This window comes from Chiloscyllium punctatum, chromosome 32 (assembly GCF_047496795.1).
Source record: "Chiloscyllium punctatum isolate Juve2018m chromosome 32, sChiPun1.3, whole genome shotgun sequence".
In the NCBI taxonomy this organism is placed as follows: Eukaryota; Metazoa; Chordata; class Chondrichthyes; order Orectolobiformes; family Hemiscylliidae; genus Chiloscyllium; species Chiloscyllium punctatum.
In genome coordinates, this window is record NC_092770.1 from 19,000,727 (window position 1) to 19,014,522 (window position 13,796).

Here is a 13,796-nt window from a genome sequence, read left to right on the forward strand (position 1 = left end):
AGCCTTAACAAACCAAGACACACAAATAGAAAATGGGACAGAAAACCAGTGCTTCTCTGGAGGCTCACTGGTAACAAAACGTCTGAGAACAAACCTACCAGCTCAGCGCGCAAACTTACAACCTGAACCACAACATGAGCTACAAAGCTTCTCAAAAATCGCAATCTTTGAAAAACATTTAAGATACACAAGATAAAAAGTGATTAATGTTTTGGAATATATTTAGAAGTTTTAAATGTAGAGATTGATTTAATCTTGATCCTCAGATCTGTGTTGAATCATTTTGACGACAGTATGTGGTGATTACCCAAATATCCCCCAGGCTAGTCTGTGTCTATCAACTCCGGCACGGTTGGATGACGTGCCAGCTCTGAGTCAGAGTTCTGGCTTCCATTCCCACTCTACAAAAGTCAAAGCTGACATGCCCAGTGCAATACAAGTAAAGGGCTGCAATGTTATAGGTATAGGTGTTAAACTAAGGGCCTATTTGCATGCATTGGTAAATGTGAAAGGTGCCATGAGGCTGTATCAAAGCAGATGGGATTTCTCCTAATGTTATAGCCCTGGATGTAGGTTTGCTCGCTGAGCTGGAAGGTTCATTTCTAGACATTTCGTCACCCTACAAGGTAGCATCCTCAGTGGGCCTCAAGCGAAGCACTGCTGATAATTCCTGCTTTCTATTTATATGTTTGCGTTTCTTTGGTTATGTCACTTCCTGTGGTGATGTCACTTCCTGTTCTTTTTCAGGGTGTGGTAGATGGGGTCTAACTTGATGTTTGTTGATAGAGTTAGACCTCCATCTACCACCCCCTGAGAAAAAGAACCGGAAGTGACTTCACCACAGGAAATGACATCACCACAGGAATTGATTTCACCAACCCAAAGAAACCCAAACATAGAAAGCAGGGATTATTAGCAGTGTTTCGTCTGAGGCCCACTAAAGATATTACCTAGTAGGGTGATGAAACGTCTGGAAATGAACCTTCGCTACTGTCCTAGCCATTATTTATTTCTGAAAGGACATCTTCAAAGTAGATTATCTCTTTGGCAGCTAGTTGTGTGCACTTTGGCTGCCTTGTTTCCTGCATTGCAACAAGTACTGCATCGGAAAAGTACAGCATTGGCTGCAGAGTGCTTTAAGGCATCCAAATGTGGTCAATGGCACCATATAAATGTAAGCTTTTCTTCCTTAATCATGACATACCTCTCTCATTGCCCTTTGCAATAGCCTAAAATGTAAGTCACTTGTGACCACCATCTTTTTCAGATCAGTTAGAGATGGGTAACAATGCTGGGATTGTCAATGACCGCTGTGTCCTGTGAATTAGAAGAACATGGCCACTTGCTTTGGCTGTTGCTGAATACAGAGGAACCTTGATTTATCTGAAGGACATGGTTGGGCAGTATTTCGGTCAGTTAATCGAATTCTGGATAATCGAATGCCGGATAATCAGGCATCGGGACCTTGCGATCTTGCCGGACAATCGAGGTTCCTCTGTATCTCTCAAATCTTCCCACATAGGCTGCATTTGCCATCACAATTAGGTGCCCTAGGCCTGACCTTCCCTGCCTGATGCCAGCCATGTACACTCCATCTTACTGCAGTCTGTTGTGTCACCAGCTAATATCACAAGCTCTGCACATATACAGGACCATTTTGACATTACGAATAATCAATCTACTCTAGTTATTGGTTGCATTAGGAAGGACTTGTAGAGTCATAGAGATATACAGCACGGAATCAAACCCTTCGGTCCAACTTGTCCATACTGACCAGATATCCCAACCAAATCTAATCCCACCTGGTGCTCCCGGCCCATATCCCTCCAAACCCTACCTATTCATATACCCATCTAAATGCCTTTTGAATGTTGCAATCATACTAGCCTCCATTACTACTTCTGGCAGCTCATTCCATACACGTACCACCCTCTGCATGAAAACGTTGCCCCTTAGGTCTCTTTTACATCTTTCCCCTCTCACCCTAAACCTATGCCGTCTAGTTTTGGTCTCCTCCACCACAGGGAAGACACTTTGTTTATTTATCCTATCCATGCCCCTCATGATTTTATAAATCTCTGAGGTCACCCCTCAGCCTCCAATGCTCCAGAGAAAACAGCCACAGCCTATTCAGTCTCTCCCTAGAGCATTCATCCTTCAACCCAGGCAACATCCTTGTAAATCTTTTCTGAACCTTTTCAAGTCTCACAACAACTTTCCGATAGGAAGGAGATCAGAATTGCATGCAATATTCCAAAAGTGGCCTAACCAAGGTCCTGTACAGCCGCAACATGACCTCCCAACTCCTGTACTCAATACTCTGACCAATAAAGGAAAGCATACCAAACGCTGCCTTCACTATCCTATCTACCTGCAACTCTACTTTCAAGGAACTATGAATCTGCACTCCAAGGTTTCTTTGTTCAACAACACTCCCTAGAATTTTACCCTTAAGTACATAAGTCCTGCTAAGAATTGCTTTCCCAAAATGCAGCACCTCATATTTATCTAAATTAACCTCCGTCTGCCACTTCTCAGCCTAGGTGTCCATCTGATCAAGATCCTGTAGTAAGCTGAGGTAACCTTCAGAACTCCAATATTGGTGTCGTCTGCAAACTTACTAACTATACCTCTTATGCTCACATCCAAATAATTTACTTAAATGACGAAAAGTCGTGGACTCAGCACCGATTCTTGTGGCACTCACTGGTCACAGACCTCCAGTCTGAAAAATAACCCTCCACCACCACTCCGTCCCACTTTTGACCCAGTTTTGTATCCAGATGGCTAGTTCTTCCTGTATTCCATAAGATCTAACCTTGCTAAGCAAGTCTCCCATGGAGAACCTTGTCAAATGCCTTACTGAAGTCCGTTGATGTGGATTGGTTAGCACTGCTGCCTTGCAGCGCGAGGACCCAGGTTCGACTCCAGTCTGTGTGGAGTTTGCACATTGTCCCCGTGTCTGTGTGGGTTTCCTCCCACAATTCAAAGATGTGTAGGTCATGTGAATTTGCCATGCTGAATTGCCCATAGTGTTAGGTGCATTAGTCAGAGGGAAGTGGAGCTGGGTGGTTTACTCTTCGGAGGGTCAGTGTGGACTTGTTGGACCGAAGGGCCTGTTTCCACACTGTAGGGGATCTAATCTAATCTAATTTTCTAAGAATAAACATTTTTGACAGGTTAATTGAAGACTAGGTGCCCTGTATAAGGTGGTCATGGTTTAAGTCCATCTCGAGGCATCTCCTGAGTATGTACACAATTAGACACAATTTCGAAAAAGAGCAAAGACGTTACCACCAATATTCTGGGACAAATTCTTATCCCAAAAACACCTTTTTTTTTTGGAAAAAATGAGGCCTAGCAGGTTTTGGTAGTATTTTTGTGAGCCCCTGATGTGCGTACATGTTGTTGTGTTTCTGGTATTACAACACTGACTGCATTTCTAAACTGTCCATTTGGCTATGTGCTGCAATCAGTTTGTTCGCAGCTAGGCTGTGGATTATTGTATTGCAGTTGAGATCCTAGAAACGGTTACCTGACAACCTCATTGATGTCCTTTGGAAATGAGAAACTGCATTTTAAAGGTGGGGGGAGGTAATTAGTTGTGAGAAGCATGCTGTAGTATAAATTCTTATAGGCTAACCCACATTGAAGGATTCTCAAGTAATAATTGTGCAATTTGTTTTACATTAAGTCAAAAGGAAGCATTCAGTAAAATGTAACCTTTCAGCTTCTAATGGGTTCTGTACCACATTTTGTCTTGGAGTGAATTTGCTTAGCACTCTGTTTCTCTTTCTCCCAGTCCATGGAAGTACGATCTCTGGAGATCACAGCCATTAGTTTAATTATTCCAGCATTTGATGACATTGTGGCTGATTTGGAATCTAATTCCATCTACATTCCTTGCCTGATTTCTTTTTGAACCTTTAGTTAATGGAAATCGTCCAAGCTCACTTTTGAAAAGTTGCTAAATCAATTGATTGGCATAGACTGCAATCTTGCATCCATAAAACATCAATGTAACTTGGATTCAAGAAAGTTAAAAATCACACAACACCAGGTTATAGTCCAACAGGTTTATTTGGAAGCACTAGCTTTCGGAGTGCTGCTCCTTCATCAGATTGTTGTGGACTATAAGAACGTAAGACACAGAATTTATAGCAAAAGTTTACAGTGTGAAATTGTAACTGAAATTGTATGTTGAAAAATACCTGGATTGTTTGTTAAGTCTGTTATCTTTTAGAATGGGCATGTTAGTTTCAGTTCTTTCCTATGTAAATCCCAGAACTGTTTTAAAGTTACATTCTCAAGTGAACTTTAACAATTGGTGTCATGTTGGCCCAGATAATGCATTTAAGGTGTGAGGTGCCCTGTGTGAGGCTGTCTGTGCCACAATGTTCAGACTATTTTGAATCTAAAAAATTGCTTTACAGAATCTTACACGGATTCATGCAGTTTTTGAGCAAAATAAAATGTAATTCTGCATGTACGAACTTACCTCTCAAACTCATAACACCCCCCGCCACGCAACTTGACTGTCTGAGAGAGAGTATGAGAGTGTAAAGGGGTATAAGTCTGAGAGGGTGCGTGTGTGTATGCATTAGCGTATGAGAGAGATGGTCTGCGTGAGAGTATGGGTCTGTAGGAGTGGGTTCAAGAAAGGAAGAGGAGTTATTTGTCATGGTTGCAGTCAGGTACTGCTTCCAGAAATTTAGTTTGCTAACAAGGTGATTGAAGTGAAGATAATGAATTTTAAGATACTAAATGAATTAACATTTCCCTGTGTTTTAACAGGTGAAGCAAGCCTGAGACCTGAAGCAAAGAAGCGGTTTTTGAGTTATGTGGAAATGGAACCTGAGGATGCAAATGGCTACTTCAATCTGGGTATGCTTGCCATGGACAACAAGGAGAATGTTGAAGCTGAATCCTGGATGAAGAAATCCATTCAGGTGCAGCCAGGTTTCCGCAGCGCACTATTTAACCTGGCACTGCTATATTCTCAAACTGGGATGGAGATGCAGGCTCTTCCAGTTCTGGAGGACTTACTACATCACCACCCTGATCACATTAAAGGCCTTATCCTGAAGGGGGACATTCTCATGAACAAGAAAAAGGATATTAAAGGAGCCAAAAAATGCTTTGAAAGGATTTTGGAAATCGATCCCTCCAACGTTCAGGGGAAACACAACCTGTGCGTGGTGTACTTTGAAGAGAAGGACCTTATGAGGGCTGAAGCTTGTCTGTCTGAGACCTTGGCTTTGGCACCTGATGAGGAGTACATCCACCGACACCTGAGCATTGTACGCAACAAGATAGCAGCTCAGGGCAGTGGAGGCTCGTTGGAACAGTCAGCACCAGCCATCAGCCCAGCAAAGCGAGTGGGAGGTGAAGCCTCTACTGAGAGCCGGAAGGAGCACAGCAGCGAACAGAGACAAGTTTCCAAAATAGGGGACGCTTCTGAAGGTGACACAGAGTTTTCCAGCAATTCAAAACAATCTCAAAACAGTCTGAACAAACGGACAAAAAAAAAGTCCAACAAAGAAATCAAAGAGATTGAAAAGAAGCGAGCCGCTGCCTTAAAGCGGCTGGAAGAGATTGAACGCATTTTGAATGTTGAATAGAATGGAAGTTGTGAACACTAAGGACTTATGTGATCATCGTCCTTTTAACTTGATTATATTATTGTGGCAACAATGGTTTACAGTTTCCTGCCATGCAGGAAGCATTTATTTTATGCAAAGTAACTTAAATAGGAATCATAATTAATACCAACAAAACAAATTATTTGTCTGAATGCAAATTTGAACACTAATTTAATAAACTGAAAGGCTCCTACCTCCTCTCACTATAACAAACTCAATAGAATAGCCTTTCACCGTGCAGATTCAGTTAAAGTCCTTGCATATTGGTACCATACCACAGTTTGAAGGTTTGGGAAGATCTTGAGCCAACCCAAGTTACTGGATGGTCCAGTAGCTCAAATGATTTCCATGTCTTCCCCTATTGGTTCAATGCTTAAGTGAATAGCAACATGTGGGATTACAGATTAGAATGTTCAAATCAAATCCAAACATATTAACAAATTTTCATCTGAGACTCCCCAATCTGCTTTGATACCACTGGGTTGAGGAAGTAAGTAAAAATTTGCCAACTTTCACCATTTTGGCTGCTGTTTGGTGGCCCTGTTGGGAAGCACAAATGGATCAATGCAATGAGCTGATGGGGCTTGGCTTAAAAAACTTCTCCTTCCGCCCCCTGCTCCCCCTTGCAACCACAGCATGTTGCAGCCAGAACAAAGCTCTGACAATGCTCAAAGAGCTAGGTACGAACTGCGTCCACATGTGCCATCAGAAGGGAGGAGGAACAAAAGCTGAAAAAGAGAGTAAGTTTTCAAAGGCTTGCATTGGTTTCCCACCCAGAATCATTGATGAAAGTGATTCCTCTGTTGCTGTGGCTAGTAAGCTGAATGCATGAGTCACAGCCGGTGGCCACAGGACCGGATACAGTTAAGGATATGTTGTTCTGTGGTGGTTTGTTACTTAAGGGGTGCACTTGTAGAATAGAGATAACAAGTTTTACACCTGCATTTTGTGAAACCTGAGTATCTTTTGTTTAAAAGGAAAGCAATTCCTGAGGACTCAAAACTGTTCCCTTGAGTATGAAAGAAACTGAACTTTTGAATTCTGAAGTTGTTATACAACCTGTAGCACACTTCCACAGCCTCTTATTTATGTAATATATAACTGAGTGTTTTGTTTGCTGCCTTCACGTGTTGGGTAGTGCTTAGGTAAGCTCAGTTTTCATTTTCTGTGCACAAACTTTGATTACTGTGGCAATAAAAGTATCTTTACTGTCATACTGTTAAACCACTCCTGATACGAATGTTACTTCGAAGCAACATATTTTTAACAGAAAATATGTTTTTTTTTCCATGTTGGGTTTTTGTATAAACATTTTAGTCTTTGTTCAAATCATGCATCATTTTTTTTGAAAAATTAAGTATATTGTGTTCATTTATCTTGAAGTCAACATTGGGTCAAACCTTATTTCTTTTGCTCCATTTTCATGTTTCATTTGTCATTATACAGAGGACCCAGATTTTGCATCTTTCTTATGTAATGCTGTAGTTACAGGAATTGCATCTAATTATGTAAGGTTCAAATTTCTGCTGATGAGTTTACACTGCAAATTTTTCCTGAGTTCTCAGTTTTGCCATGTTAGTTCATAAAGACTTGACTGACTTTTTGATGGACTGAATCACTAACCAGAAACACATTTTTTAAGTGAAACCACTCTATTCTGATTACTCTAATGTCTTGATCTATGTTTAACTGACATTAACAAGTGGTATAACCTGTCTCCGAAATGGATTACTTTTTTGTCTTTGCTTGAATGCAAATAAACTTTGAATTTCAGAGAATGGTGTCCTTAAGCCAGTTTCTGCTTTTCTCAGGGATGCATGTGGGTTTGTCAACTGCCCCTTGTTTTGAGAATGACTCCTACCCAGGGTTGAGAGTTTTTACCGGGAGCCTTCATATGACTCAGCATGCTGATTGTCAAGCAGGAGGACTTTGAGCTCAATAGGCAGAATTTCTCATGCAGTAGTGGGATCCAGAGTTGAGGATTTCCTTCCTTTTATTTGCTGCTGCTACTCTGCCTCATTCTTAAGACTCAGTGACTGTGTCCGTGAAGCCACTTGATGGACAAGTTGTCACCATTTTGAGCGATTGGTTATAAATGCTCCCAAGTCATTAATGTAAATGCTGCCACGTTTCAGATAGAACTTCTGAGTGTCTTTGAAGTAACACGGGGGCATGTCTTTTGACTCATCCCTTCTATACTCTGTTTTCTTGAGCAATATAAAATTATGCCCACAGCCTTGTCTTTGTTTCCTGTGACTTCAGTGTAGAAGTGCTGTTTCAGCCATGGGAGAAGATTGACCTAGGGAGTTATAATTGGTGTTTGCTGTGGAGGAAATGACAGAAGGACACATGAGTATCATAACAACCAAGTGAAGTCTTTGCAAATTAAAACTGCCAAAATATCTTGCCTTCACTATTAATATTTCGGGTTGAGTGACCTTCCTCTGAACAGGTTCTGAGGGAAGGTCCCTTGACCCAAAATGTTAACTCTGATTTCTCTCCACGGATGCTGTCAGACTTGCTGCACTTTTCCAGCAGTCTCCATTTTTGTTGCTGATTTGTGGCATCTACAGTTTTTTGGGGGTTTTATTGTCTTGCCTTCACAGCCAATTCCCTTAAGCTAGCTCATTATATAATAGCATGGTAACTGTGTTTGCGTACTGTAATGGCTATTACTTCCCCAAACGTGTGAAAGGTCTCCAGTTCAAAAGTGAACAATCATTGTTATAAGTTTATGGGCTCTTGTGACACAGTGGTAGCATGTGTACCTGTAGGCCAGAAGGTCTGGGTTCAAGTTCACCTCCAGAGGTGTGTCATAATGTCTGAGCAGGTTGGTTGTGGCAGAGTCTCATCATAATTAGGTTGAAACCCAAACCAACAGGTTAATTAGCTAAAGCACTGGCTTTAGGGCTGTAAGGGCTTTAACAAAAAGCCAGTTTCAAAGGAAACTTCATCAACAGACCCTGTGACAATGCCCAAAGCACGATGAAACAAATGACAATATTTTCATTTTCATGAACTGAAAAGGCTGGAAACATTCAGCAGGCCAGGCCAAGCTACATCTATAGTGACAAAGCAGAGTTAATGTTTTAAATCCGTAATTATTTGTCAGACCTGGAAGATGTTACACGGGCACAGATGGGTGCTTCTGTGGCCACAAGCAAAACTGCAGGATGATGTGTTGCCTCTGTGGTGCCAGGAGAAAGTGAGGACTGCAGATGCTGGAGATCAGAGCTGAAAATGTGTTGCTGGAAAAGCGCAGCAGGTCAGGCAGCATCCAAGGAACAGGATAATCAATGTTTCGGGCATGAGCCCATCTTCAGGAATGAGGAAAGTGTGCCAAGCAGGCTAAGATAAAAGGTAGGGACGAGGGACTTGGGGGAGGGGTGTTGGAAATGCGATAGGTGGAAGGAGGTTAAGGTGAGGGTGATGGGCTGGAGTAGGGGTGGGGTCCTGTCTCCCTTAGTCCAAGAACTCCCCACTTACATTCGGGACACCACCCACGCCCTCTACCTCCTCCATGATTTTCGCTTCCCCGGTCCCCAAAGCCTTATCTTCACCATGGACATCCAGTCCCTGTGGACATCCAGTCCCTGTATACCTCCATCCCCCATTACAAAGGACTCAAAGCCCTCTGCTTCTTCCTTTCCCACCGTCCCAACCAGTACCCTTCCACTGACACCCTCCTTCGACTGACTGAACTGGTCCACACTCTGAACAACTTCTCTTTCCAATCCTCCCACTTCCTCCAAACCAAAGGAGTAGCCATGGGCACCCGCATGGGCCCCAGCTATGCCTGCCTCTTCGTAGGATATGTGGAACAGTCCATCTTCCGCAGCTACACTGGCACTATCCCCCACCTTTTCCTCCGCTACATCGATGACTGTATTGGCACTACCTCATGCTCCCACGAGGAGGTTGAACAGTTCATCCACTTTACTAACACCTTCCACCCTGACCTCAAATTTACCTGGACCATCTCAGACTCCTCCCTCCCCTTCCTAGACCTCTCCATTTCTATCTTGGGTGACCGAATCAACACGGGCATTTACTATAAACCGGCCGACTCCCACAGCTCCCTAGACTACACCTCCTCCCACCCTGCCCCCTGTAAAAACGCCATCCCATATTCCCAATTCCTTCGTCTCTGCCGCATCTGCTCCCAGGAGGACCAATTCCAATACCGTACAACCCAGATGGCCTCCTTCTTCAAGACCGCAATTTCCCCCCAGCCATGATTGACTATGCTCTCCACCGCATCTCCTCCACTTCCCGCTCCTCTGCCCTTGAGCCCCACCCCTCCAATCGCCACCAGGACAGAACCCCACTGGTCCTACCACCTCACCAGCTCAGCACTCACGAACTCAGCACCACCTTCCTAACCTACAATCTTCTTCCTAACCTCTCCGCCCGCTCCCCCATTCCAGCTTATCACCCTCACCTTATCACCCTCACCTTAACCTCCTTCCACCTATCGCGTTTCCAATGCCCCTCCCTACCTTTTATCTTAGCCTGTTTGGCACACTTTCCTCATTCCTAAAGTAGGGCTCATGCCCGAAACGTCGATTCTCCTGCTCCTTGGATGCTGCCTGACCTGCTGCACTTTTCCAGCAACACATTTACAGCTCTGTGGTGCTAGGGTCAAGGATGCCTCTGAGCAGATACAGGATATTCTAAATGGGGGGAAGGATGAGCAGCAAAAGATTGTGGTCCATATTTGTTCTAACCACATAGGCAGAAAGATAAATGAGGCCCTGCAAAAGGAGTTAGGAAGTTGAAAAGAAGGACTTTAAAGGTTATAATTGTAGGATAACCTCCTATGCCAGGGCTGGTATTAGGAAGATACTACAGTTAAACAAATGACTTGAGAGCTGGTGTAGAAAGAATGGCTTCAGTTATATGGAGTATGTGAGGACTGCAAATGCTGGAGATCAGAGTCGAAGAGTGTGGTGCTGGGAAAGTACAGCCAGTCAGGCAGCGTCTGAGGAGCAGGAAAGTCGATATTACAAGCATCTGCTTGAAACGACAACTCTCCTGCTCATTGGGATGCTGAGTTTTGCCCCTCAGCTGTGAATTCACTCAGCTTGAAAATCTTTTATTGACACACACCACAATTTTAAGAATTGAGTTTGTAGCCTCTTAATGAAATTTCCCGAATTGTTCTGGTGTTGAATTACCAGGTGCATGTGAATCATTGAATCCCTACACTGTGGGAACAGGCCATTGGCTCAACAACCCCACACCAACCATCAGAAGAATATCCCACCAAGACCCTATTACTCTACGTTTCCCCTGACTAATGTCTCTAATCTACACATCCCTGAAGACTGTGGACAATTTAGCATAGCCAATTCACCTAACCTGCACATTTTCGGACTGTGGGAGGAAACCCACACAGAATGTGCGAACTCCACACAGACTGTCGTCTGAGGCCAGAATTGAACCCGGGTCCTTGGCGCTGTGAGACAGCAATGCTTGCCACCGAGCCATCATGGTGCCCACATGAGATGTGAAGTTGTTGAACAGGAAAAGAGCCATCAGGTTCATCAAGTGTCCTCTACTCTCAGTTGTGGTTGGACCATCATGATTTTAAAAAAGTCTCATGCACCTGCTCTTCCCAAGTCTATCAACCCATACTTCCCATTAAATCTTCTAAAAGAGGCAACAAACCTGATGACAATATTAAAGGCTCTGCAAAAATACTCCACAAAATTTCTTCAGGATGGTGTATGACTTGGTGGGAGTTTGGAGTTAGACAAGATTGCATTGTCCCAAGATGGTTGCCAAGTTGTAAAGATTACTCAGGCAATTTATGGTATATCTAATTTGTTGCCAATTCACTGTCAGTCCAGGTTGAACAAGATATATGGATTCATCCATGCAGTCAACAGAGCAATTAAGTTGTTTTGGAGTATTTGTGTAGTCAGTTCAGACTCAAATAACATGTGACATTTTATCACATGTTTTGGGTAGAATTCATGAGCAATCAGATTACTTCTAATGTCCCAAATAGGTTTAATTGAGATGAAGAGGGTGCGATATTTATATAAGTGGGCACGGCCTGTGCGGCTTAAGGGATCAAACAGTATGGAGAGAAAGTGGGAATGGGATACTGAAATTGCATGATCATATTGAATGGTGGTGTAGGTTCGAAGGGCTGAATAGTCTACTCCACCTATTTTCTCTGTTTCTATATTATTTATAACAAAAGAAACTCAAACTATATGGTGAACTATTTGTGCTGAACTTGTTTTCTACAGTCCTCCAAATCAACATTAACAGCACCAAAACCATTGTTGTGAGCCTTTTTTCAATCAAGTCCACACCAATTCCCCCTCTCTTTATAGTTACTATCGTAAGCTATACCAGGCTCTGTTTAACTGGCACCATAGTACACTGAATCTCAGACCACTAAGAATACCAGCAGGAACTATTTTAATCTGAGAATACATTTTACTTTTTGAACTCTCATTTTGTAATTATGGTTTGCAGAATCTGTTGAAATAGGCAATAGATGTACAGTGGGGTAAAAGTAATGACTGCAGATGTTGGAAACCAGATTCTGGATTAGTGGTGCTGGAAGAGCACAGCAGTTCTGGCAGCATCCAAGGAGCTTCGAAATCGACGTTTCGGGCAAAAGCCCTTCAGGCTTTTGCCCGAAACATCGATTTTGAAGCTCCTTGGATGCTGCCTGAACTGCTGTGCTCTTCCAGCACCACTAATCCAGAAGATAGCTGTACAGTGACAACTAATCACTGAAACCTTGACTCGTGCAAATTATAGGATAGTTCTAATTGAAGTCTCAATCAAGCAATTGAGTGGAGTCTAACCTAATACTTTAGTGCAGGACTAAGATGCTGCATTGTCTGGGATGTCACCTTTCAGTTCATAACGTAAACCAAAGACCGCTCAGCCTTTTTAGGCGGATGAATAATTCCGAGAAGCATTCAGAGAATCCCTACAGTGTGGAAGTCTACACTGATCGTCCAAAGAGCATCCCATCCAGACTGACTGCATCCCTGTAACACTGCATATTCCATGGCCAATCCACCTAACCTGCACATCTTTGGACTGTGGTAGGAAACCTACCCAAACATGGGGAGACTGTGCAAACTCCACATAGTCACTCGAGGGTAGAATTGAACCGGGGTACCTGGAACTGTGAGGCAGCAGCGCTAACTAGTGAGCCACCATTAGAAGATTGTGGATTTCTGACCAATATTTATTCTTTAGCCAACCCCACCAAAACACATTATCTGGTCATTCACCTTATTACCTTTGTGAAACCTTAGTACATAGTACCATTCAGATAAGGAACTCTTGGTCTTTGAGCCTGCTCTCCCATTCAATTAGATCATGGCTAATCAAGTTTTAGCCTCAACTCTACACTCCTGTATATTCCTAGTAATCTTTCATCCTTTGGTAATCGAGGATCTATCTATCCTTGCCTTAACATTATTTATGGATTCTGAAGAAGGTTTCCTCAGATTACAACGGGATTTTAATCAGATGGACCAATTGGGCTGAGAAGTGGCAGATGGAGTTTAATTTAGATAAATGTGAGGTGCTGCATTTTGGGAAAGCAAATCTTAGCAGGACTTATATACTTAATAGTAAGGTCCTGGGGAGTATTGCTGAAGAAAGAGACCTTGGAGTGTAGGTTCATAGCTCCTTGAAAGTGGTGTCATATAGGATAGTGAAGAAGGTGTTTGGTATGCTTCCCTTTATTGGCCAGAATATTGAATACAGGAGTTAGGAGGTCATGTTGTGGCTGTTCAAGACATCGCTGAGGCCACTTTTGGAATATTGCATGCAAATCTGGTCACCTTCCTAACGGAATGATGTTGTGAAACTTGAAAGGGTTCAGAAAAGATTTACAAGGGTGTTGCCAGGGTTGGAGGATTTGAGCTATAGGGAGAGGTTGAATAGGCTGTTTTCCCTGGAGTGTCGGAGGCTGAGGGGTGACCTTATAGAGATTTATAAAACCATGAAGGATGTGGATAGGATAAATAGACAAAGTCTTTTCCCTGGGGTGGGGGAGAACTAGAGGGTATTGGTATAGGGTGAGAGGGTAAAGATATAAAAGGGACCTAAGGGGCAACATTTTCATGCAGAGGTTGATGTGTGTATGGAATGAGCTGCCAAAGGAAGTGG

At 43.0% G+C, this 13,796-nt stretch overlaps 1 protein-coding gene across 4 annotated transcripts in view; it reads left to right on the top strand.

Annotated features, from left to right (window-relative positions):
* Positions 1-7,420, top strand: part of tmtc3 (transmembrane O-mannosyltransferase targeting cadherins 3) — a 61,104-nt gene extending 53,684 nt beyond the window's left edge. For all 4 annotated transcript variants that reach the window (XM_072551817.1, XM_072551819.1, XM_072551815.1 and 1 more), the window contains exon 14: positions 4,795-7,420. In XM_072551817.1, coding sequence (XP_072407918.1) covers positions 4,795-5,621 — 827 coding nt within the window. In that variant the 3' untranslated portion in view covers positions 5,622-7,420. The remainder of the gene's footprint in view (positions 1-4,794) is intronic.
* Positions 7,421-13,796: the final 6,376 nt, after the last annotated feature.